Genomic DNA, 23,344 nt, shown 5'->3' on the forward strand with positions numbered 1-23,344 from the left:
TCCTTTCCTTTCCTTTCCTTTCCTTTCCTTTCCTTTCCTTTCCTTTCCTTTCCTTTCCTTTCCTTGAATTTTGCTCCTCACCACCACCCTGCGAGGTAGGTCATATTCCATTTATGTCCCAGTTTTCCATTTCATTTGTAGCCCACCTTTCCTTTCCTTGAATTTTGCTCCTCACAACCACCCTGCGAGGTAGGTCATATTACATTTATGCCCCAGTTTTCCAACAAGGGTGCGCAGGATTCCCCACCGCCGTAATCCCCCACTTTATCTTCACAACCACCCTGTGCGGTGGTGGGTTAGGCTGACTGGCCCAAAGTCGGACATCCAGTGATCTTCAGGGCTGACCCCAGATTTGAACCCGGGTCTCCCCGCTTCTAGTTTGACACTGCTTATTTATTGCATGTACACCCCACGTTATTCCTCTTGCAAGGAGCCCAAGGCGGCTTAAGCGGCCTGTCTCCTCTCCGCTTTATCCTCGCAACAACCCTGCCAGGTAGGCTGGGCTGAGACTGGGCTAGGGAGACTGGCCCAGAGTCACCCAGCGAGCTTCGTGGCTCAGTGGGGACTAGAACCCGGATCTCCTGCGTCCCAGTGCAACGCTCTAACCACTACGCCGCACTGGGAAAGGGCCGGGGATAATGGGCGTTGCAGCCCAGCCGCTTGGGGAAGGCTGGCGGAGCCGCTCCGCTTTGCAGAGGAAGCGGAGCGTGTGGCTTTAAAACCAAGCCAGAAAACCTGGGCGGGGAAAGCCGGGGAAAAGCCTGCCCGCTTCGGGGGAGCCAATGGATGCTGGGGAAAAGTGGTCTGTTCCTGGACGAAGCCGGAGGCGAGGAGACCCATCGACCGCAGCAGAGGCGATGGCGGCAGCCCGTCTCCTGGAGTGGCTCTTCGCCCTTTATTTCCTCGCCCACATCCCCATCACTGCACTGATAGATTTGCAAGCGCTGCTGCCCGGATTTTACCCGCACGGGGTAAGTGAACCAGTCGCGACAACCGCGGAGGAGACCCGCGCTTGCTGCTGCTGCTTTCCCGTCGCCTCTTCTCTGCGCCCCGCTGCGCTCGGCGGGGCTTCCTTCTGGGGAAACATGCATCGGAGCTGCGCAGTCCGCTGTGCTATTGCATGTCGCTTTCCAGAGAGGCCTGTTGGAACAGACCCTAGTGGGAATGCAGGAATCCGCCCTAGACTAGGCTTGACGGTTTCTCCGTCTAGCCCAGTACTTGATCCAGGGCGGATAAAGTACTGGGCGAAATATTTCCCCCCCCTGCTTTTTTGTTTTTTTTTCCCACAGGAAACCCACAAGCAGGGCACGAGCGCAACAGCACCCTCCCGCCCATGTTCCCCAGCAACTGGTGTATGTCGGCTCACTGACTCTGGTACTGGAGGTGGCACGTAGTCATGAGGACTAGTAGCCATTGTCACCTGCTACCTGACGGTTTCATAGATCATAGAATCATAGGGGTGGAAGGGTCCTACAAGACCATCGAGTCCAACACTCTGCTCCATGCAGGAAGCCTGGTTCCCAGGCAGTGACCCATCCAAGTGCTAACCCTGGCTGACCCTCCTTAGCTTCCGGGATCAAATGAGATCAGGCAAGCAGCATTACTGAAGGGGTATCATAGAATCATAGGGCTGGAAGGGGCCTACAAGACCATCAAGTCCAACCCCCTGCTCAATGCAGGAGGCCTAATTCCCAGGCGGTCTCCCATCCAAGTACTAACCAGGGCTGACCTTGCTTCGCTTCCGAGATCAGGCGAGGTCAGGCGCATTTAAGGAGGTAAACAGACAAACTTTGAGAGGGCAGGAATGGAACCCGGAACCTTCTGCATGCAAAGCAGGGATCTGAGACTGAGCTATGGTTAGCATCCTGCTCATAAGGGAGGCCAGCCTCTGGCAAGCCCGCAAGCGTGATGTAAAGGGAACAGCCTTTTATTCCCCAGTAACTGGTCCTTAGTGGGACACTGCCTTGGAACATGAAGGTTCCACCTAGCTTTCCTGCCATAGCCATAGACAGCCCGCTCCTTCCCCATGGGATTTGCCTAATCCCTCTTTTAAAGCCCCCTAAGCTAGGGGCTTCCAATAGCCTCCAACCGTATCAAACCCAGGGCCCCTCTTTTTAAAAAAAATCCCTCAAATCACTAATGGCTGCTTGCCTCATTTGTCATGATCTATTTAAGGCTGCATCTTGAAATCATGCCTTCCTATCTTTGAGCTCCTTTGATAGCGAACACCATTTTAAACGATGGTCGCTGCTTTTAAGTTATTGGGATGTGTTTTGTCGTTGGTGTTCTTGGATTAGTTTGTATTATGCATAACGTGACTCATCTTTGGGATAAACAAGCACTGAAATAATCCCAGTCAGCGGCGGGGGACCCGGCTTAAATTATTTTCGGTGTGTGCCCATTTGTGGAACGTAGCCTTTTTACCCAGGGGAGGCTGGTGGTTCTGATGTCAGTGGGGCAGTGAATCCGCTCCGGGGTTCAATCAGAACTCTAAAGGAGCTGTCCAAGGTGGGGAAACACCTTGGAGAGCTCCTTTAGAGTTCTGGCTGGTTCTGACTGAGCCCCGGAGCGGATTCACCGCCCCACTGACATCAGAGCTGTCCCCTTGGATGGCTCCTTTAGAGTTCTGACCAGTTCTGACTGAACCCCGGAGCGGAGCCACCACTTCCATTGCATAGGATCCAGCTGAGTGAGAAGCACATATGGTCTGATTTGATCGAAGGCAGGCTACTGTTCCAGCTTGTCCCTGGAGCCTGAAGTGGTCCGCTCCACGGCGGCAGCCTGGAGCTCTTAAAATTAAATATTTACCCAATCTGTGTTAAGTGATCGTGAGATCCAGTCTTTATTGCACAATCCCATGCATCTTGTCTTAAATGTAAAGAGGGCCTTTTCTGCTGTGGCCCCCTGGCTGTGGAATGAGCTCCTGAGAGAGGCTCACCTGGCTCCTACTCCTTTCGGCTCCAGGTGAAGACTTTTTTTTTTTCCCTCAGCCTTTTAGCTCTCTAGCCTTTTAGCTCTGCTGTTTTAAATCATTGCTGCTAGATTTTATTCTGGTTGTACTTTTCTACCGTGGTTTTGAGCGTTCATATTTTATAATATTGTGTTATGTGGAACTGTGTGGTTTTAGTTTTTGTGAACTGCCCAGAGAGCTTCGGCTAGTGGGCGGTATAGCAATGAAATGAAATAAATCCTACTGGGTTTACTGGAGTTTACTGTCTTGTAAGCATGAGCCCAGACTTAGCTTTCAGTTTTCCCCCATGGACTTTTGGGATTATAAATTGGCGGCACCCCATGCCTAACCACCACCATTTCCCCTTCCCCTGCTCACCCACCACCCCCTTCCGACTCGTGCGTGTGCATGACACACACACCGCCAATATAATATATAAGAAAGAAAAAACAAATGTGTGTGTCTATACATGCGTGTATATGGAGACATATGCAGAGAGCCATGTGTCCAAAGATGTCATATGGCGCACTCCTGAGCCATGGCTGAAAATTGCTTAACTGCCACTCTTTACTCTGGTGCGGTCCCCGCCTCGTAGACCATGTACAGTTCTAAGAACCTGCCCTACAAACCTCCCAATTTTTCCCAGACTTCCTTGCCTCCTATATGCCACTTCCTCCTAGGCTGCCTGTTTCAGCATGTCCGCAACCCATCTCTCATCAGTCAGACCAATTTCAGTTAGGGCTGTGCCGAAAATTTCTCCCATATTTTTTTCCCAAGCATTCTCATTCAATTTGATAGAAGAGAGATTCCTTTCGAAAACAAATTCAGTACTGAGGAAATTTGGGAGAAATGCTCCAGGGTTGCGGCTGAGTTTCTTGGCCTTACTTTACTTAGGAGGTGACCGAGGAATGAGCACAGGTGTCCTGTTTTTCATTGCAGGATCATCTCTGGCAGCAGGTAGCCTCCTCAGCTTCCCACGCTTCAATTGAAGCCCATGAACCAATTTCTCCCTTAGGGCTTTTTCAAATCAGGACGTGCAGGCAGCCCAGGAGGCTAGCTGCGATTAGGAAGGTCAAGAACACCACCCAAAGACATTCAACAGAAATTATAGACTGTCCTGAGCATGAGGCAGAACGATGGAAGCCCCTTTCATGGGGGAAGAAAACTTTCTGAAAATTGGAGGACAGATTTTGGCCGGGCACTAAGTCTACCTCATCCCTGGAGCTGACACCACACTGCCCCCGCCTCACAGCTGCATTGCGGTGGAGGCAAAATGGGGGCCAGCCTGCCAAGACAGTTGATGCAGTTGCAGCATGAAACCCCCCCCAAACCCTGACCAAAAATAAAAGCAGCTGTGCTACAAGCCCTGCCAGTGGAGAGCCCCACCTGGGAGAAACTGTTGAGGATTTCTCCTTCCCCTGGAGACATGCAGTGAAATTATCTCCCAGATTTTTCTGCCCACAAATAAGGGGAATTTTGAGAGGCCATCTGCGCACAGCTCTAGTTTTAATTCTTCTGTGTTGCCGAAGCTTCTCCCATTTCCTCTGTTGTGCTGAGCTGTAAAGCCACGTGGAATTTGTACAGCGTGGATCAACCTTTTGGCTCCCAGGTTGACGAACCCAAACTCTTATCACGCTGGCCTCAAGGCCAGAACGATCTGTCAGTTAATAATTTACGGCAAACATTTTGATTTTTTTTTCTTTTTAATTGATAGAGCACTTCTGCAAGTCTCACGAGGAGGAAGGCCTGAGACAACAAGCCAGCCAAATTGCCCAGTGCCCTTCCTTGTTGGACTTTCGGCACCAGGCAAAACTCTTTTTATTCTCTCAGGCCCTTTAATTTGCAATGTGTTTTTATTCCATTTTGTATTTTCTAGCCTGTGCTCTGAAGTTGGATTTTGAGCTGTTTGGTCTCTGTGATGGCTTGAGATATTTCCCCCCCTCCTGCTTTCTGACTTGTTGCTGTTTCTAATTATGTTTTTGCCGCTGTGTTTTAAAAGTGTGATTTCTGTTTTGGGAGTTCTGGGGTTGGATGTAAACTTGAGTCATGCTTCAAGTTGACCCATTGAAATCAATGGCTCAAGTAAGTCATGATTAATTTAAGTCCCATGGACTTCAGTGGCTCTTCTCTAAGCATGACTAAGTCTGGATCCAACCTATTGCATTTACTGTTTTGTTTTTATTGTGTTCATCACCCTAAGAGCAATGAGCACCCTAAGGCTATAGGGCAGCTGGCATGTTTAGTTAGTAAATAGATAATGACCTATCTCTTTGGCACCCCACTGCAGAAATAACCGAACCAGTTGTCATCTGTCCAGACAATGACCCATAATATGCCTTTTCTGAGAGATAGGGGCTTGGCAGGAAGAAGGGGTCACTGTTCCAACATCTGACAGACTGTTAGGGCAATCCCAGCTCATGTCAGTAGCAGGGAACTGTAGAAATGTCACCCGATGAAAGAAACCTTAGAGTACATGTCTACTCAAAAGTAAATGCCATTGAATCCAGTGGGACTTACTCCCAGGTAAGTGCATAGTCCAATGTCTCTAGATGGCACCAGGTAAGGGATAGCCCAGTCATATGCAGCTGTTTGCTCTTAAGACACACACTGTACTATTTTGGATGTAACATTGTTTAAAATCTGAACGTCCATGAAGCCGGTTCGGACATAATGCGAAACCATAGCTTAGCACTGCAAAGCTGGAAGGGAGTGTGCAAGCACAGTGCTCATTCTAATAAACCATGGTTGGGACTGCTAATAAACCATGGTTGGGACTGCTAATAAACCATGGTTTATTAGGCCAAGATTGTTATGTCTGATCCAGCCCTGTATCAATTAGGTTGCTGTTAACCTAACTTAAAAGCTATATGGCTTTCTTCCTCGTCCCTGTTGCTTATGTTCCTCTTTAAAGCACCTTATGCACTGATGACATATTAATAACAGTAATAAGAAGGTGGCTTAGATGTTATATTTAGGCGCAATTAACTTTCTTTTTATTGACCAGCTGTTTTCTTCCCTCTCCTTAAGCTGACAGAATGGTTAACCTGGTACACAGCTGCATTTAAAGACCCCATGATGGCAGATCCGCCAGCCTGGTTCAAGTCGTTCATATACTGTGAAGCCTTCTTACAGCTGCCTTTCTTCCCTGTTGCAGCCTATGCATTCTGGAAAGGTTAGTGCACCAGTTTGGGGCGAAAGAATCCTTTGGGAATGGTTCGGCCAGGAGCACAGGGGCTTCGCAAAATAATAACAGTTGTGCCGTTTGCGATAAAAGCACAAAACCTGGCGTATACCGGTAATACCTGATGAAGCTCAAAGTTAGGGAGGCATTCATCATGTTCTCAAAACGTGTTGGGCTTCAACTCAGTAGCGGCACACGTGGCGAAGGTCCCAGGTTCGATTGCTGGCAGTTCCAGGTAGGACTGGAAAAGACATACACACACACACACACACCTGGAATCCTCGAGAGTTCCTGCCCATCAGGCTGGGCAACATGCAGCCCCCAGCCTTTCTGTAAAGCCCCTGCTTCCCCCTGCCGAATTTACTGTAGTGGTAGCCCCCCCAAATGTGGTGGATTGACACTAAAATTTGGCAGTGCGGCAGTAGCAAAAGAGATCTTTGCTAGCTCTAAAACAAAGCTAAGTAAGCCCTTTTCTGCGGCCACTGCACCAAATTTTGGCAGCAAGGGGCTGGGTTTTTTTCCTGCTCTCCTGATGCATTTTGGTGAGAAATTCGGCGGCGGGGAGCAGGGGTGTTCTCCAGTGAGTCTCGGGGGTCAAACTGACCCCCAAACCACCGGATGCTGCCCACCCATGGTGTAGATGATACAGGGCTACATAAACCAACGGTAGCTTGAGATAATGAGCCTTCCTTTTTAAAAATGATGAACATGTATTTGTGAAAATCTGCCTAGAGAACTTGAGTTTCTCTGGCCGGGAGTTTTGAAAATGGGACTGCAGAGGTTTGAAGAACATTCATTTTATTGTGCTCCTTGAACCCAGGTAACTGTCAATGGATCCGGACACCAGCCATCATCTACGCCACGCACGTAGCGACGACGCTGGTTGCAATCCTGGCGCACATCCTCTTTGGGGATTTCTCAAAGTCCGAGCACCCTGGGCCAGAGCTGCTGCAGGAACGTCTGACCCTCTTAGCTTTCTACATCCCATATTTGCTGATTCCCCTCCTGATTCTCTCTTCTATGCTGCTCAGCCCCCGGTATAACAAGGCGGAAAAGAGGAAAAAGAAATAACCCAACTGGAGCCCCTTCCTGAGGGAAGGAACAGCCATCGGCTTTGGAAGTTTGCAAACTGGGTCAATAAAAGAAAAGCTCCTTTTGTGTGTGTGAATCACATAGCTGCAGCCTTGAGAAGGATGTGGAATCTGGCTGTTCTCTGAAAATGGGTCTTGAAAAACCTGTTAAAGTGGGCTTGTTTTGTAAAGCAACCTGTTCATCTAGTAAAAGAGTTAATTTCACTTCTGCTGTGTCAAAAGCACGCCTGTCGATGAGATGCTTTTTCAGAGCTGATCAGCTGCATCTCCGTTTGTGAGAGATGTTCCCTTCCTGTTATATTATACCCCAGTAAAAGTTCCAGAAGAAAGAGATCAACTCCTTTTCCTCCCGTGGAAAAAATCAGCATGAGAGAATGGTGTTAAGAGCAGCTTCCTCGGCAGTCCTTGCTTGCAGGATGTGTTTGTTGCGATGAAAATGTAATCTTGTAGACGGCACGGCCAACAAAATCTAATGTCTGTCCAGCAGATAGCGGTGCGTGCAGAACATGGAGACCTATTATTGTATGATCAATGTGCATTACACTTTTCAAAGTAGGAGAGAACTGGTCTCTGCCCCAAGGGGTTTACAACTGAGAAACATGATACAAGGGAGATGACAGAGGAATGGGAGGGAAACAGCGACAGCAGTAAATGTGGGGAAATATGCTAGACCAGGGGGTGAAGAACCTGTAGACCTCTAGGTGTTGTTGGCTAGCATGATCGGGGATGATGGGAGTTGTAGTCCAACAGCAGCTGGGGGTGCCTCACCCCTCTGCTAGATTATAATAGGACTAGGATCCCAGCCACTCATTTTCCTCTGGGCCATTTTTAGCAAATGCAGCTGTACCACATACACAATTCACCAGCACAAATGACACAGAGATGAAATATGCTGGGCCTGTCCGTCTTTCTGCATTACCTCCATCTGCCTTCTGCAGCTGCCTTAACGAGAGCTAGACATTTTTGTGTGTGAATCCACTCTCCGCACCATGCATAATTTTTTAGACCTCTATCGTGTCCCCACTCCATCTGGGCATCGACTAGGTGCAATTTGAAAAGGAAGTGAGGCATTTCAAAAAAACAATAATTTATTTCCTGATTTCCTTAAAAGCGTATTACAGGTGGGTTTTGTTTTAAAAAAGGGAGAACCTGTGTAAATACAGTGAGAACAGTCTGGTGGTTCAAACTTTGAATATAAATGCCTGACCATTTTTTAAAAAAAAAGCTTACAAAATACAATGGGCGCTCCTGAAATCCCTTATTACTAACCGTAAAGCAATCCAAAGAGTATTAAAAATTAATCTATAAACTAGCCTTCCCCAACCAGGTGCTCTCCATATGTGTTGGGCTATAGCTTCCAGCATCCCCAGCCAACCAGCATGTTGGTTGGGGATTATAGGTGTTGTAGTCCAACGTGTCTGGAGGGCACCTGGTTGGGGAAGGCTACTCTAAAGTTATTTTCTTTTTGTCTGCCTTGAGAGACATTCTGGAATTGTTAAAGTGCTGGAGTGATTCGAGTTTTCCTAGGTTGGTTGCTGCTGGTCTTAAATCTTTGTTCTACTTCTGGAAAATGAACTGGTCAATAAATTCGTTCTGGTCCGCTTCTATTTTACATAGTGTTTGATATTCGACTCGATACCTAGAGAGAGGAAAGAGCAAACGGTTAGTTGGCAGTGCTGAGTACAGCTTAGGGTGGTATCAGACGTACGTGCAAAGAGAACTGGGCCTTTTTGGCTGTGAGGAAAACTGTCCTTACTCCACACATGCGCAGACCGTGGATGCAAAGTCCCATCCCGTCATAAATAATACAATTTATTTATTAATTAAATTTCTTAATCGCCCATCTGGCTGGTCACCCGGCCACTCTGGGTGATGTACAACAGTACAATTTAAAACAGTAAAATTACACATTAAAACATTGTTTAAAAATACCCTAACCCACCCCAAATGCCTGCCTGAAATTATGTGTTTAATATTCTTGTATTATTTGAATACATACATACATACACACAGATACACACATACATACAGTCAGGGCCAGAAATACTGGAACAAGGATAATCATTTTGGCAGTTGGCCTCTGTATACCACCACACTGAAGTTGAAAGGAAACACACCCAGATGGGAATGAAGTCTGGACTTTCAGCTGTAATTCAAGGGGTTTGGCAAAAGTGGGGCACTAGCCATTCAGGAAGGACAGCCAGGGGCATACACACACACCCGTCGTTGGTGGCTCATAAGTAATGGAACAAACCAACATCATTTCAAACTTAAGGATCGCCTTTAATACCTGGATGAAATCCTTTGCAGTCAATGACTGCCTGAAGTCTGGAACCCATGGACGTGACCAAATGCTGAGTTCCCTCCCCCGAGATGCTTTGCCAGGCCTTTACTGCAGCTGCCTTCAGCTGCTGCTTGTTGGTGGGTCTTTCTGCCTTCAGTAAGTGAAAAGCGTGCTCTATTGGGCTGAGATCAGGTGACTGACTTGGCCAGTGAAGAACATCCCAATTCTTTGCCTGGAGAAACTCTTGGGTAGCTTTTGCTGTATGTTTTGGGTCATTATCCATCTGCAACATGAAGCGGCGTCCTATCAGTTTGGCAGCATTCGGCTGAATCTGAGCAGAAAGTATAGCCCTATACACTTCAGAATTCATCCTGCTGCTTTTATCAGCAGTCAGGTCATCAATAAACACCAGTGACCCGGCTCCATTGGCAGCCATACATGCCCATGCCATGACACTGCCTCCACCATGTTTGACAGATGATGTGGTATGCTTTGGATCATGAGCTGTTCCTTTCCTTCTCCATACCTTTCTCTTCCCATCATTCTGGTACAAGTTAATCTTGGTTTCATCAGTCCAAAGAATCTTATTCCAGAACTGGGCAGTCCTTTTTAGGTGTTTGCTGGCAAAGGTTAATCTGGCCTGTCTGTTCTTGAGCGTTACCAGTGGTTTGCACCTTGTTGTGAAGCCTCTGTATTTACATTCATAAAGCTGTCTCTTGACTGTAGATGTCGACAGTGACATGCCTACCTCCGCAAGAGCGTTCTTGACCTGGCTAGCTGTTGTGAAAGGGTTCCTCTTCACCATGAACAGAATTCTGCCGTCATCCACTTTAGTTGTCTTCCGTGGTCTTCCGGGCCTTTTGCTGTTGCTGAGCTTGCCAGTTAATTCCTTCTTTTTCAGGATGTTCCAAACTGTTGTATTGGCCACTTCCACTGTTTTTGCTATCTCTCTGATGGGTTTATTTTGTTTCCTCAGCCTAATGATGGCCTCCCTCACTTGCATGGACACCTCTTTGGACCTCGTGTTGGGAGTTCCAGTGAACAGCTACCAAATGCAAATGTGACACTCAGAACCACCTCCAGGCCTTTTATCTGCTTGATTGGTCATGGGGTACCCAGGAAACAGGCCACACCTGGCCATGCAGCTGCTTGTCAGCCATTCGTTCCATTACTTACGAGCCCCCAATGATGGGGGTGTGTGCATGCCACTGGCTGTCCTTCCCGAATGGTTAGTGCCCCACTTTTGTCAAACCCCTTGAATTACAGCTGCAAGTCCTGACTTCGCTCCCATCTGGGTGTGTTTCCTTTCAACTTCAATGTGGTGGTGTACGGAGGCCAACTGCCAAAACAGTTATCCTTGTTCCAATATTTCTGGCCCCGACTGTATATTCCATTCTTCTCCCAGTGTTTCTTTGGCACTTAATTTTTTTAAGGCACAATCCTATGCATGTTTAAACAGAAAACATGTCAACAACTCCCAGCATGCCCCATGGCTGGGGCATGCTGGGAGCTGCAGGCCTTTTAGGATTGACTTTAACCTTTTTTGTTATTTGTCTGAATGCTAAAATTGGCTCCAAGGGGAGGGAGCCTTTCTGATGGGTGCAAGAGTCAACCAGTCATTGCTGGTTTTGAGGGGGCGGAGGAGAAGAAACTTGCTTTGTGGCTGATGCAAGGGCTGGCCAATTGGCGTGACGCAAATCCAGGTTCTGGGTTCTCCCCCGCTCTGCCCCCTCCTTGAAGGCTATATTGTGTGTCGGGCAGGCTCTGGGCAAGCTTCTGAAACGATACACAGCCGTCGTACTCCTGCGCAAGACGAGCGGGAATCCATTCTGAATTGGGTAGCGCTTGCTTAGGCCATGACGCAGAGGACAGAGGGTGGGCCTTCCTCTTAAACGTATACTATTGAAGTCCTCTTCATCGGCCATTTCCAGAGGGGAAGCCATGCTATACCGCAACCCAAGCCTGTCTACCTAGAAAGAAGCCCCAATTTTCTCCAAGGAGCTTGCTGCCCTGTACAGGACCACAGGCTTAGTCTGCTGCAACAAAAACAACAGAGCCTTGCAGCAGATTTATTGTGACATCTGCTTCCGTCCACTTCCTGCATCTGACCAAGCGGACACTAGCCCACAAACGCTTCGGTCACAGTAAAGTTTTGAAGGCTGACCCCGAATCTCTCCTGACCTTTCCAGCTGTGTCTTCTTCTCGGCTATTAATGCCTGGAGCTGCTGCTGTTGAGCTTCCCTTTGCTTTGCTATTGACTTCAGCAAGTTGCGGGCACCTATAGCCTGCGGAAAGCGGGAATTTTAGTTTCCAGCAATATGTTTTGCTCTATGTTAGCACTCCTTCTCAATGGGGCTATTGAGGACTAGGGCTGCTACACGGGTTAGGGTGCAATCCTATGCATGTTTAGATAGAAAAAGTCATAAGAACATCAGAAGATCCCTGCTGGGTCAGACCAAGGGTCCATCTCACCCAGCATTCTGTTCACACAGTGGCCAACCAGCTGCCCACAGGAAACCCACAAGCAGGGCACGAGCGCAACAGCACCCTCCCGTCTATGTTCCCCAGCAACTGGTGTACGTAGGCTCACTGACTCTGGTTCTGGAGGTGGCACATAGTCATCAGGACTAGTAGCCATTGATTGTCTTCTCCTCCATGAATTTGTCCAACCCCCTTTTAAAGCCATCCAAGTTGGTGGCCATCACTACATCCTGTGGCAGCGAATTCCATAGTTTGACTCTGCGCTGTGTGAAGACGTCCTTCCTTGGATCTGTCCTGAATCTCCTGCCCATCAGCTTCATGCAATGACCCCACTGGGTTCTAGTACTATCAGAGAGGGAGAAAAATGTCTCCCTCTCCACATTCTCCACACCAGGCATAATTTTGTAGACCTCTCTCATGTCTTCCCAACCCTCCTTTATTCCAAGCTAAAGCATCCTAGCTGTTGTAACTAGATGCTCCAGCCCCCTGATCCTTTGAGTTGCCCTTTTCTGCACTTTTTCCAGCTCTGCAATATCATTTTTTAGGTGTGATGACCAAGTCCTGCAACTCACTCCCAGTATTCCCAGCCAGAACGCAGGGCTTTTTCCTGTCAAAAGATGCACAGGTTTGCACCCTAAAGAAATCTAGCAACAATTATTCATAGGTGTTTTAATAACAGATTCATTTGATTACTTATTTACTCTGCACACATTTTGCAGAGGAAGAAAACCCAGTTCTAAAGTGGGGGAATGCACCGCTTTGCCTTGCAGCAATACATCTAAAAAAACAATCTCAGAAGAGGCATTCCCTCCTGTGTGAGGGAGAAGGAAGGTGGGTGGGAATGCCTCTTCTAATATGATCCCAGCCAGCCATGGACTGTAACTACTTACACTGCAGAGAATTAGAGCTATTGCCCAGTCAAAGGCATTACATTCAATTAATTGTGGGAGTCCATTCAATCAATCTAGTTTGCAAAAGTGCACATATGAGAAAAACATTCTGAATTTTTAAAAAAACTACTCTGTTTTGAGATGATGCAAGTGTCACAGAAGGTAGCATCTTATGAGGCATACCTATTCTCTCTCTCGCAGACGAAGGGATGTCTCTTCTAGGATCAGCAGTGCCATCAGGCAGGACTTTGGTCCAGGGGTCCATTTGGCAGAATGGGCAGGCAGGTTTCCAGTCCAAATGCAGCACAGCCAGCTTGCCCCATTTTGAAGTCAGGGAAGTAATGCACATAACCACGGGGGGCCCCCTTAGGCTGCAACCCTAAACATACTGCAATCCTAAACAATCCTAAATCCTGAACAACCCTAAACATACTCGGGAGTAAGCTCTGTTGGGCTCAGTGGGACTTGCGTCCGAGTAAACATTCATAGGATTGCGCTGTAGATGCTGCTGCCAGAAAAATAACTAACTTTTGAAAAACCTCGGTTTGCTCATGAACGAAAGGCACCTTGCCTGTTTTACTTTCAGAATGTATATACCGCCTTTCAGCAATGCTTCCAGGGTGGTTCGCAAAACAAAAACATAAAGAATACCCGCCCCACCACCACCACCCCCCAAAATGCAATAAATGCAATATTATATTGTATATTATATTTTCTGTTGCATTTTTGTGGTTTGAATTTTGTGACCTGCCCAGAGAGCTTCAGCTATTGGGCGGTATAAAAATGAATTATTATTAGTCATGTACTAAGATCATGGATGGTTCGAGTCCTTATGTTTGCAATGTTATAAGTCCCCCCCCCTCTTTTTTCTTCTTACTCTTCCACCAAGGAGATTACATTGGCATTCTCCCATCCAAGCAGCTACTACAACCAGACCTGCTTAGCATCAGCAATAGAGCTGGGTCAGTTAAGGCTTTTCCAAGGAGACATTCCCGTGACAATCGTTCTTGGCGGAGCTATGTACTTTTTTGCGGCCATAACATTGTGAGCTGCTAACAGTTTCGAAGCCAATCTCACCCATTTCTAATGTTCGCATTCAAGAAAATGGACCCAGAGTTCGGACAGGTGAACGGGAAAATAAAAATGAAACAAGGCACAAAGCTAAACATGGGCACGCTAACCATTTATTTATTTATTTATTGCATTTATTTATTTATTTATTGCAGTTATAGCCTGCCTTTTTTTCTCCTTAAGGAGCCCAAGGCAGCTTACACTCTCCTCCTCCTCTCCCTTTTATCCTCACAACAACAACCCTGTGAGGTGGGTTGGGCTGAGAGTCTGCGACTGGCCCAAAGTCACCCAGTGAGCTTCCATGGCCGAGGGGGGACTAGAACCCGGATCTCCCGGCTCCCAGTCCAGCACTCTGACCACTACACCATGCTGGCTAACCATGATCAGTTAGCAGATATTAGTATCCTATATTCTAACACTGAACCCATATCCTAACATTGAACCCATTCGGTGGATCTTTAAGCGAACAAAATGGCCATCCACGCACAAGGAGGAGGTATCCGTAGGACCCGGGCAACCCCCCAAATTTACAAAAGTATGAAAAATCTTCAGGGGGGAATCCGAAAACCAGCCAAATGAGAATTGAGCCTGTTCAGCTTCCGTAGAATGTGGAGTGTTTGTTGTAGGGAAAGAAATGAAAATGGGGGGGGGGGGGGAATGGAATGGCATAGCTGGGAAAGGGCATGCCTGACTGGCTGGAACCCTGAACAGGGACCACTCTGCACTGCAACATTTCGTTGCAGCCCCACTAGTTATGCATATAAGGCTGAAAAGACGGCTTGCCTGACATTCTGAAGAGTGGGAAAAATGCTTTGAAATGGAGGTGTCATTTTGTAAGGGCGGGTTACCTTAATCTTCTCATTTTCCGTTGCTTTTGCTAGTTGATCTACAAGTTCGATGAGGCTGCCCACTATTTTTTTAAACTCTGCAATTCCTGCAAAGGAGGGACAAAACAACAACAGAAGACGTTTATGTCCAACATAGTTGGGAAAGAAACAAAACATGCTTTTAAGCCCAGAGATAAGGGGTTTTTTTTGTTACTAACACGGTTATAGTCCTCTAAGAATACACAGGCATATTTGTTTTTTAATGTTGGGCTGCTATACGGTCGACGGTGGCTGGCAGCAGCGGAGGCTGGAGGGTCCGATGTCAGCAGGGTGGTGAAGCTGCTCTGGGTTTCAGTCAGAACTCTAAAGGAGCTTGCCAAGGTCAACCATGGGTTAGGTTAAAAGAAAGCTAGAGTGGTACACTGGTCAGACCAGCCTTCCCCAACTTGGTGCCCTACATATGTGTGAGACTACAACTCCCATCATTCCCTGACTGGCACCTGGATGGGGAAGCCTGGGTGACAGTGTCGGAGTTGGACTGGGGAGACCTGGGTTCGAATTCCCATTCAGCCACGAATCTCAGTAGGTGACACTGGGAACATGACACTCCCTCTCTCTCTCTCTCTCTCAATCTAACCTACCTCACAGGGTTATTGTGAAGATAAAAGCGGGTTGGGAAGAGCCATGCATGTTTCCCTGAGCTCCCCGGAGGAAGACCAGGATATCGTTGTTAATAAATAACAGGCTAATAAGCCAGCGTGGTGTAGTGGTTCGAGTGTTGGACTGGGAACTGGGAGATCCAGGTTTGAGTCCCCACTCGGCCATGGAAGCTCACTGGGTGACTTTGGGCCAGTCGCAGACTCTCAGCCCAACCTACCTCACAGGGTTGCTGTTGTGAGGACAAAATGGAGAGGAGGAGGAGGATGTAAGCCAGCTTGGGTTCCTTGGAAGAGGAAGAACGGTGGGATATGAATGTAATAATAAAGAAATTAACCATGGTTTAAGATTTGGAGGTAATATGCAACCCTGGTTAACTGAAATGGGAACCAATAAATAAATAAGGTGGCTGTGTTCAGATAACACAATAAGGGATGGTTAATTGCAGGGATGGCAATATGGCCATCCGGATGTTTTGGCCTACAACTCCCATTCAGGCCTCCCCATTGGCTATGCTAGCTCAAGTTTATTGTGATGGGAATCAGCCTAGACAGGCGTTTGGCTCGTGTGTTTCTCTCTCCTCCTCCAGTGCGCCTGAATGGAGGAAATTGGAAGCTTTTGCTTCCCATTTCAATTAACCAGGGTTGCACATTACCCTCAAACCTTAAACCATGGTTATTTTTTTTATTATTACATTCAAATTCCACCTTTCTTCCTCTTCTAAGGAACCCAAGCGGGCTTACATCCTCCTCCTCCTCTCCATTTTATCCTCACAACAACCCTGTGAGGAAGGTTAGGCTGAGAGTTAGTGACTGGTCCAAAGTCACCCAGTGAGCTTCATGGTGAAGTGGGGAACAGACCCCGGGTCTCCAGCGTCCCAGTCCAATACTCTAACCACTACACCACACTGGCTCTTAACTGCACCTTGTTGAAACAAGCCAGATTCATAACCCAGTTTGAAGTCGGCTCATTTCAAGCCACAGTTAAGATTAACCACAGTTGTTTAGGCTTGGATGACACAACGAGATGCAGTTAATCAACCCCGCCACCCAAGCTCAATCTGGGACAGTGATCTCTTTGGCCAAAAAGTGGGGAGAAAACTCCAGATGCGACTAGCAAATTATCTTTAATTCTTGGCACAAGCTAATCAAAGATAAGTTGCTAGGAGCATCTGGAGTTTTCTCCCTCTTCTTTTTTGTGGCGCTATCCCTCTTTTTGTGTTTCTGATCACTTTGGTCAGGCCCACAGCTGCAGCATCTGTGAATCAGAGCGCAAACGGCGCAGTGATATCGTCTCAAGCCCCACAGCTTCCCGGTAGCCCCACAAAAAAGGGTCTTGGGGACACCTTCAATAGGCTTTTGTGGACAAGAGTCCATGTTTCCTCAGACACATGAAAGGGCACCTTCCACATTTCCTTGGGGGCTGAGGCACCAGCGCCTGTTTTGCCAGTGAGGAAGTCCCCATGTGAGTGTAAAATCCCATTACATTCCAGCGGCCTCCAATGGTGGACCGTTCTAATAAACCCAGCACCGCTGCAGAGTAGAATAGTTGCTGCAAGCCTAATCCCTAACAGGCAGTGGTCTGACCATGACAAGGAAGAGAACACCCAGCTATGCTCATATAACATCTGTGTTAAAAGAACTGCACTGGCTGCCTATTGGCTACTGAACCATATACAAGGTTATGTTATTGTCATACGAAGCCCTAAACAACTTGGGACCAGGATACGTTGCAGACCGTCTTCCCTTATGTATACCCAGGAGACATCTAAGATCATCAGAGGAGGGCTTGCTGGTCATTCCGAAACTAACAGAACGTCACCATGCAAGACCCCGACAGCGGGACTTCTTGGTAGTGGCACCCTTTGGAAAACCCTCCCTTGCACAGTTCGGGAGGCAGAAAATGGGGCATCTTTCAAACGCCTCCTAAAAACACACTTGTTCGCCCAGGCTTTCCCTGGGCTGTAATTAAATTAATCATGCCGTTCCATCTTACTCCTCCTTGTATTGCTTTTATTGTAATTAGAATTGTTTTTAAGGGTGTGTTTTTAATATGGTATTTTAAATGTGATTTTAAGATTTATATGTTGAGGGATTTCATTATATTTAGTGGTATATAAATATCACAAATAAATAAATAAATAACAAGAACAGCCCCACCCCACACACACACACACATCCAAACCAAAATCTTCCTGCCCAGTCAAGAATACAAGGTTATGCACATAGCATTTTCATGCTTGGTAAGTTTGATCACACCCATTTAGGCTCAATCAAGACCAAGGCCCTCTTTCGCTGCAGTTCCTAAATTGCTATAGATGGCGTTACTGCCAGTTACAACCTACTTCAGAAGTCAAGAGCAGTATCAGTAAGCGGGGTCAGTTCACACATTCTGCAAGCGCTAAGTGATCAAGTCAGGTCCACGTGTGTGTAAACCAGCCCTCTGACCCAATATTAATGCTACTGAAGGCGTGAGAGAGACGGACCTGTGCTCAGTGGAGAGAACTTACTGTCTACAAATATTTTGCATTCCTCTTTCAGCTCAATTGTTTGCTGAGACAACTCTGGGTCCAAAACCCTCAATTTGTTCAGTTCATCGAAGTGAAGACCCGCTTCCGCTAGGATGTCTTTGGCCATTACGAATTCTTTTCAGACTCCTGTGAAAAATAATTGGGCATGAGAAACATCAAACACTAATATAAAGAAGGGGGGGGGGAGAACAGAATCCTGGGAATCCAGATGCTACAGTTCTTAATAGGTTTGCCACCTGTTTCTTATTTCAAGGCATGGTTCCTTATTTTTTAATATTAAATTTTAATGCTAAATAAGGAACAAGTGGCAAATCTAGTTCTTATGGTGCTTTGGATGATGATAAAGGTCCCGCTCAGTTTATATGATTAATAATAATATTTACGAATACATGTGAACTTAATTACAGATGTGTAATAAAAACAACAAACTCCTTTGCTACTCTGCATGTTTACTCAAAAATAAGTCTTCACTGTGTTCAGTGAGGCTCACTCCCAAGTAAATGTGCATAGGATTGTAGCCTGAAGCACTAAGGCTATGATCCTATACACACTTACTTGGGAATAAACCACGCTGAACAGAGTGGGATTTAATTCTGAGTAAAAATGCATAGGACTGGATCATAAGAAACGTACTGGGGAACAACATTTTCTGGGCTTACATCCCTTTCATCAGAGGCAGGTGGATTTTCCGGAGCTGGTAGGTGATTTTAAACTTTATTTAATGGCTGTAATGAACGGCTGCCATTCTTCTGCTGTGTGTGTGTGTGTGTGTGTGTGTATTTGTATATTCACCCAAAACAAGATATATATCTATATTTATATCTATTTTTATCTCCTGTTTCAGGTGAACTTAATTACAGATGTGTAATTAAGGTCACATCTGTAATTAAGTTTACTTCTGTTTATATTGACGACATCACCATTTCAGCCATTTTGTTTGTATTTTTGCATTTCGTATCCCCCCTCCAAGACAGAGACTGGAGAAAAAGGTAAAAACTATTGATGAAAACTGGGTTTTATTCATTCAAGACAGGGATAAGGAGAAAAAACGTGCAGGTACCTATGGAGGTCCAATGTACTACCATAGTTAAGAACATAAGAAGAGCCATGTTGGATCAGGATGGAGCAGAATCCTGGCATTCTGTTTCCAGTGTGGCCAACCAGATTTATTATTATTTTATTTAAAATATTTACAGGCTGCCTTTCAGGGCAAAAGCCTTCCCAAGGCAGCTTACAACAGGGAGCTAAATAGCCATTTATAGGCCCATAACCTCTGTGAATTTGTTCGCTCCAAGGCCATCTTTTCCACAACTGAAAAACCACTTTGTCTCTAGCCTTTACGTCGGGCTGGGCAAGTGGTGGCCCTCCTGATGTTTTGGCCTACAACTCCCATCAGCCCTCACCATTGGCTATGCTGGTTAGGGCTGATGGGAGTTGTGGGCCAAAACATCTGGACCAGAAACCAAACAAACAAGGAGGGAAAGCACCAGGACACCATGCCGACTGAAGAAGGGGACCCACACGGAGGGTGTGCGCGGAAAACATCTGGAGGGCCGCAAATTGCCGAGCGCTGGTGTATATTATGAGGGACCCTCGCCTGTATGCCGCTTCGTGAAGGCCCGCCTTAAAAAACGGGATATAAATATGTATGTATGCATGTAAGAATAAATTAGTGAACAAATAATCTTGGTGCAGTGAGTTACGCTTTTTTGGCGCGCGGGGGACGGGATGGGGCTCCATCCTGACTCTGCTGCCGGTAAGCTGTTTTGGGTGACTCTCAACATGGAGATGCCATTCCAAGCAGTCACGGCTCCTACCTGTTGATCTGGCCTGATCTCACCCTTCCTAAGGAGACAGGGACTCGGTCCATCTCGTCTCGGTTCCCCCAGGGGCCAACCAGATCCACCTGGAAAGCCCACCAGCAGGGCAAGAGCGCAATAACCCTCTCCCGCCGATGCTCTCCAGCAACTGCTTTTCGGAGGTACACTGCACCTGAACAGGGAGGGTCTATTCCTAACTGTCACGATTAATAAAAACTGAGCCCTGCAGGATCAGAACAAAGGGTCCAGCTAGTCCGGACTTCCCCAACATGGTCCCTCCAGGTGTTTTGAACTACAGCTCCCAGCGTTCCTGCCCACTGGCCATGCCGGCAGGGGCTGCTGGGAGTCGGAGTCCAAAGCTCCATTGATGAGGAAGGCCGAACCCTCTTCCTAAACCCGGTCTCCCACATCGGCCAGCCGAGGAACCCACAAGTAGGGCAGGCACCCACTAGCCCTTTCCGCTGCCCTCAGAGATACACTGCCTCTGACCACGGAGGCTCTAATCCTAGCCCTCATGGTTCGTGAGTACTGAAACGCTGCAGGATCAGACCCAAGGCCTACCTGGTTGATATCCCGGCGATCCAGATGCCTCCAGAGAGCCGAGGGCAGAAGGCAGCAGCCCTTTCCCATGATTTCTCCGCAGGACACGGCGTTAAGAGGTACGCTGCCTCTCAGCGGGGAGGCTCCGCGACAGGGGGGAGGCAGCCTAGAGCCTTCCAGATGTCTGGGGCTACAGCGTCCACCGTCCTTAACTCTTGGCCACGGTGCTGGGGGACAATGGGAGTTGGAGTCCCAAACGCCTGCAGTTTCAGAGCTTGCCTCCCCACCCCCTCCCGCTCTGCGCCTTCCTTCCCCAACCTGGCGCCTGCCAGACGCTTTGAACTACAACTCCCAGAATTCTCGGCCGCGGACCCCGCTGGCTGGGGATGATGGGAGTTGTAGTCCAACGCTTATCTCGGTGGGGGGGACGGACTGCTCTATGTAGCTGTCATGGTGAAAACCTCGCCCCCTCCCCATACCCCATGAGTCCATAAGCCCCCGCCCGGCTTACCTGCCTCTGTCTCCCGGCCAGGTGCCCCCAGGTCTCCCCCCCAGAGCCCTTCCTCCTCCTCCTCTTCCTCTAGTGCCGCCCTCCGCTGCCACGGAGACAGCAGCAGCGGCCACCTCCTCCGACCCGCCCACAAGGGATGTGCCATTAGTTGGGGGGGGGGAAAAGGAAGGGAGGCGCTTTGCATCATGGGAACTGTAGTTCCAACGGGAAGAATCCAAGGTGGGGGGTTTCGAGAGAACGTCAGAACTGCCCTGCTGGATGGATGGATCACACCAAGGGACCATCTAGTCCAGCGTTCTGTTCACGCGGCGGCCAGCCAGGTGCAGGACACAAGCAGGACAGGGATGCAACAGCGCCCATGTTCCCCGGCAGCTGGCGTACGTAGGCATACCGCCTCTGATGCTGGGGGTCGCGGACAGCCATCAGGACTAGTAACCGTGGACAGCCGTCTCCTCCAGAAATGTGTCCAGCCTGCGTTTAAGGCGATCCAACTTGGTGGCCATCGCTATGTCTGGTGGTAGTGAGTTCCACAGTTGAACTAGGCGTTGCTGGGTGAAGTCTTTCCTTCTGTCTGTCCTGAATCTTCCTGCCAACCTTTATCTACCTGTCTTTATCTACCTGTATCTATCTCCCACCAATCTTTATCTCCCACCAATCTTTATCCAGTCTTTATCTCCCACCAGTCTCTGCCTTTTTATCTGCCCTGAATCTCCCGCCAGTCTCCACCTTTCATCTGCCCTGAATCTCCCGCCAGTCTCCACCTTTCATCTGCCCTGAATCTCCCGCCAGTCTCCACCTTTCATCTGCCCTGAATCTCCCGCCAATCTCCACCTTTCATCTGCCCTGAATCTCCCGCCAATCTCCACCTTTCATCTGCCCTGAATCTCCCGCCAGTCTCCACCTTTCATCTGCCCTGAATCTCCCGCCAGTCTCCACCTTTCATCTGCCCTGAATCTCCCGCCAGTCTCCACCTTTCATCTGCCCTGAATCTCCCGCCAGTCTCCACCCTTCATCTGCCCTGAATCTCCCGCCAGTCTCCACCTTTCATCTGCCCTGAATCTCCCGCCAGTCTCCACCTTTCATCTGCCCTGAATCTCCCGCCAGTCTCCACCTTTCATCTGCCCTGAATCTCCCGCCAGTCTCCACCTTTCATCTGCCCTGAATCTCCCGCCAGTCTCCACCTTTCATCTGCCCTGAATCTCCCGCCAGTCTCCACCTTTCATCTGCCCTGAATCTCCCGCCAGTCTCCACCTTTCATCTGCCCTGAATCTCCCGCCAGTCTCCACCTTTCATCTGCCCTGAATCTCCCGCCAGTCTCCACCTTTCATCTGCCCTGAATCTCCCGCCAGTCTCCACCTTTCATCTGCCCTGAATCTCCCGCCAGTCTCCACCTTTCATCTGCCCTGAATCTCCCGCCAGTCTCCACCTTTCATCTGCCCTGAATCTCCCGCCAGTCTCCACCTTTCATCTGCCCTGAATCTCCCGCCAGTCTCCACCTTTCATCTGCCCTGAATCTCCCGCCAGTCTCCACCTTTCATCTGCCCTGAATCTCCCGCCAGTCTCCACCTTTCATCTGCCCTGAATCTCCCGCCAGTCTCCACCTTTCATCTGCCCTGAATCTCCCGCCAGTCTCCACCTTTCATCTGCCCTGAATCTCCCGCCAGTCTCCACCTTTCATCTGCCCTGAATCTCCCGCCAGTCTCCACCTTTCATCTGCCCTGAATCTCCCGCCAGTCTCCACCTTTCATCTGCCCTGAATCTCCCGCCAGTCTCCACCTTTCATCTGCCCTGAATCTCCCGCCAGTCTCCACCTTTCATCTGCCCTGAATCTCCCGCCAGTCTCCACCTTTCATCTGCCCTGAATCTCCCGCCAGTCTCCACCTTTCATCTGCCCTGAATCTCCCGCCAATCTCCACCTTTCATCTGCCCTGAATCTCCCGCCAATCTCCACCTTTTACCTGCCCTGAATCTCCCACCAATCTTCCTTTTACCTGCCCTGAATCTCCCGCCAATCTTCCTTTTACCTGCCCTGCATCTCCCGCCACTCAGCTTCATAGGATGTCCCCATTGGGTTCTAGTATTAGGAGAGAGGGAGAAGAATGTTCCTCTAACCACATTCCTCCCACCCTTTATTTTATTGCCATGCAGGGGAAGATTTTTGGGGCGTGGGGGTTGCAGCATGGGGGAAGGTAAGAATTAACTCTCTAAAATGGCCCATCCAGCCTCTGCTGAAGTACCATAAGAACATCAGGAGAGCCCTGCTGGATCAGACCAAGGGTCCATCTCACCCAGCATTCTGTTCACACAGTGGCCAACAGGAAACCCACAAGCAGGACATGAGTGCAACAGCACCCTCCTGCCCATGTTCCCCAGCAACTGGTGCACATAGGCATGCTGCCTCTGATCCTGGAGGTAGCATAGAGCCATCCCCTTACCATCAGCCCCGTTCCATATTCTCTTGAGTAAGGGGAGTTATGTATCTAGACAAATTCATGGAGGAAGATAGATCTT

The 23,344-nt window shown here is 48.4% G+C and overlaps 2 protein-coding genes across 11 annotated transcripts; one reads left to right on the forward strand and one right to left on the reverse strand.

Moving 5' to 3' along the window:
- Positions 1-812: 812 nt before the first annotated feature.
- On the forward strand, positions 813-8,322 carry TMEM97 (transmembrane protein 97). The gene is made up of 3 exons (XM_084822627.1): positions 813-971; positions 5,978-6,122; positions 6,952-8,322. Exons 1-3 carry the CDS (start codon positions 858-860, stop codon positions 7,200-7,202), a joined length of 510 nt encoding a protein of 169 aa, XP_084678753.1. The 5' UTR covers positions 813-857; the 3' UTR covers positions 7,203-8,322.
- Positions 6,692-20,953, reverse strand: IFT20 (intraflagellar transport 20). Of its 10 annotated transcripts, XR_014786120.1 has the most exons (7): positions 20,834-20,953; positions 20,344-20,549; positions 17,942-18,088; positions 14,797-14,882; positions 11,688-11,791; positions 8,696-8,861; positions 6,692-8,536 (listed from the first exon to the last, which is right to left on the reverse strand). XR_014786120.1 is itself a non-coding variant. In XM_084822631.1 (6 exons), exons 3-6 carry the CDS (start codon positions 18,066-18,068, stop codon positions 8,780-8,782), a joined length of 399 nt encoding a protein of 132 aa, XP_084678757.1. In that variant the 5' UTR covers positions 18,069-18,088; positions 20,344-20,549; positions 20,834-20,953; the 3' UTR covers positions 6,692-8,779. The 10 variants fall into 10 exon arrangements, 7 of the variants coding, with proteins under 7 accessions (XP_084678757.1, XP_084678760.1, XP_084678759.1 ...); XR_014786122.1 differs by lacking the exon at positions 20,344-20,549 and having other exon boundaries at positions 20,838-20,953; XR_014786121.1 differs by lacking the exon at positions 20,344-20,549.
- Between the last annotated feature and the right edge of the window lie 2,391 nt (positions 20,954-23,344).

This window comes from Heloderma suspectum, chromosome 16 (assembly GCF_057233095.1).
Source record: "Heloderma suspectum isolate Gila_16-S chromosome 16, 16-S_ref, whole genome shotgun sequence".
Lineage (NCBI taxonomy): Eukaryota > Metazoa > Chordata > Lepidosauria > Squamata > Helodermatidae > Heloderma > Heloderma suspectum.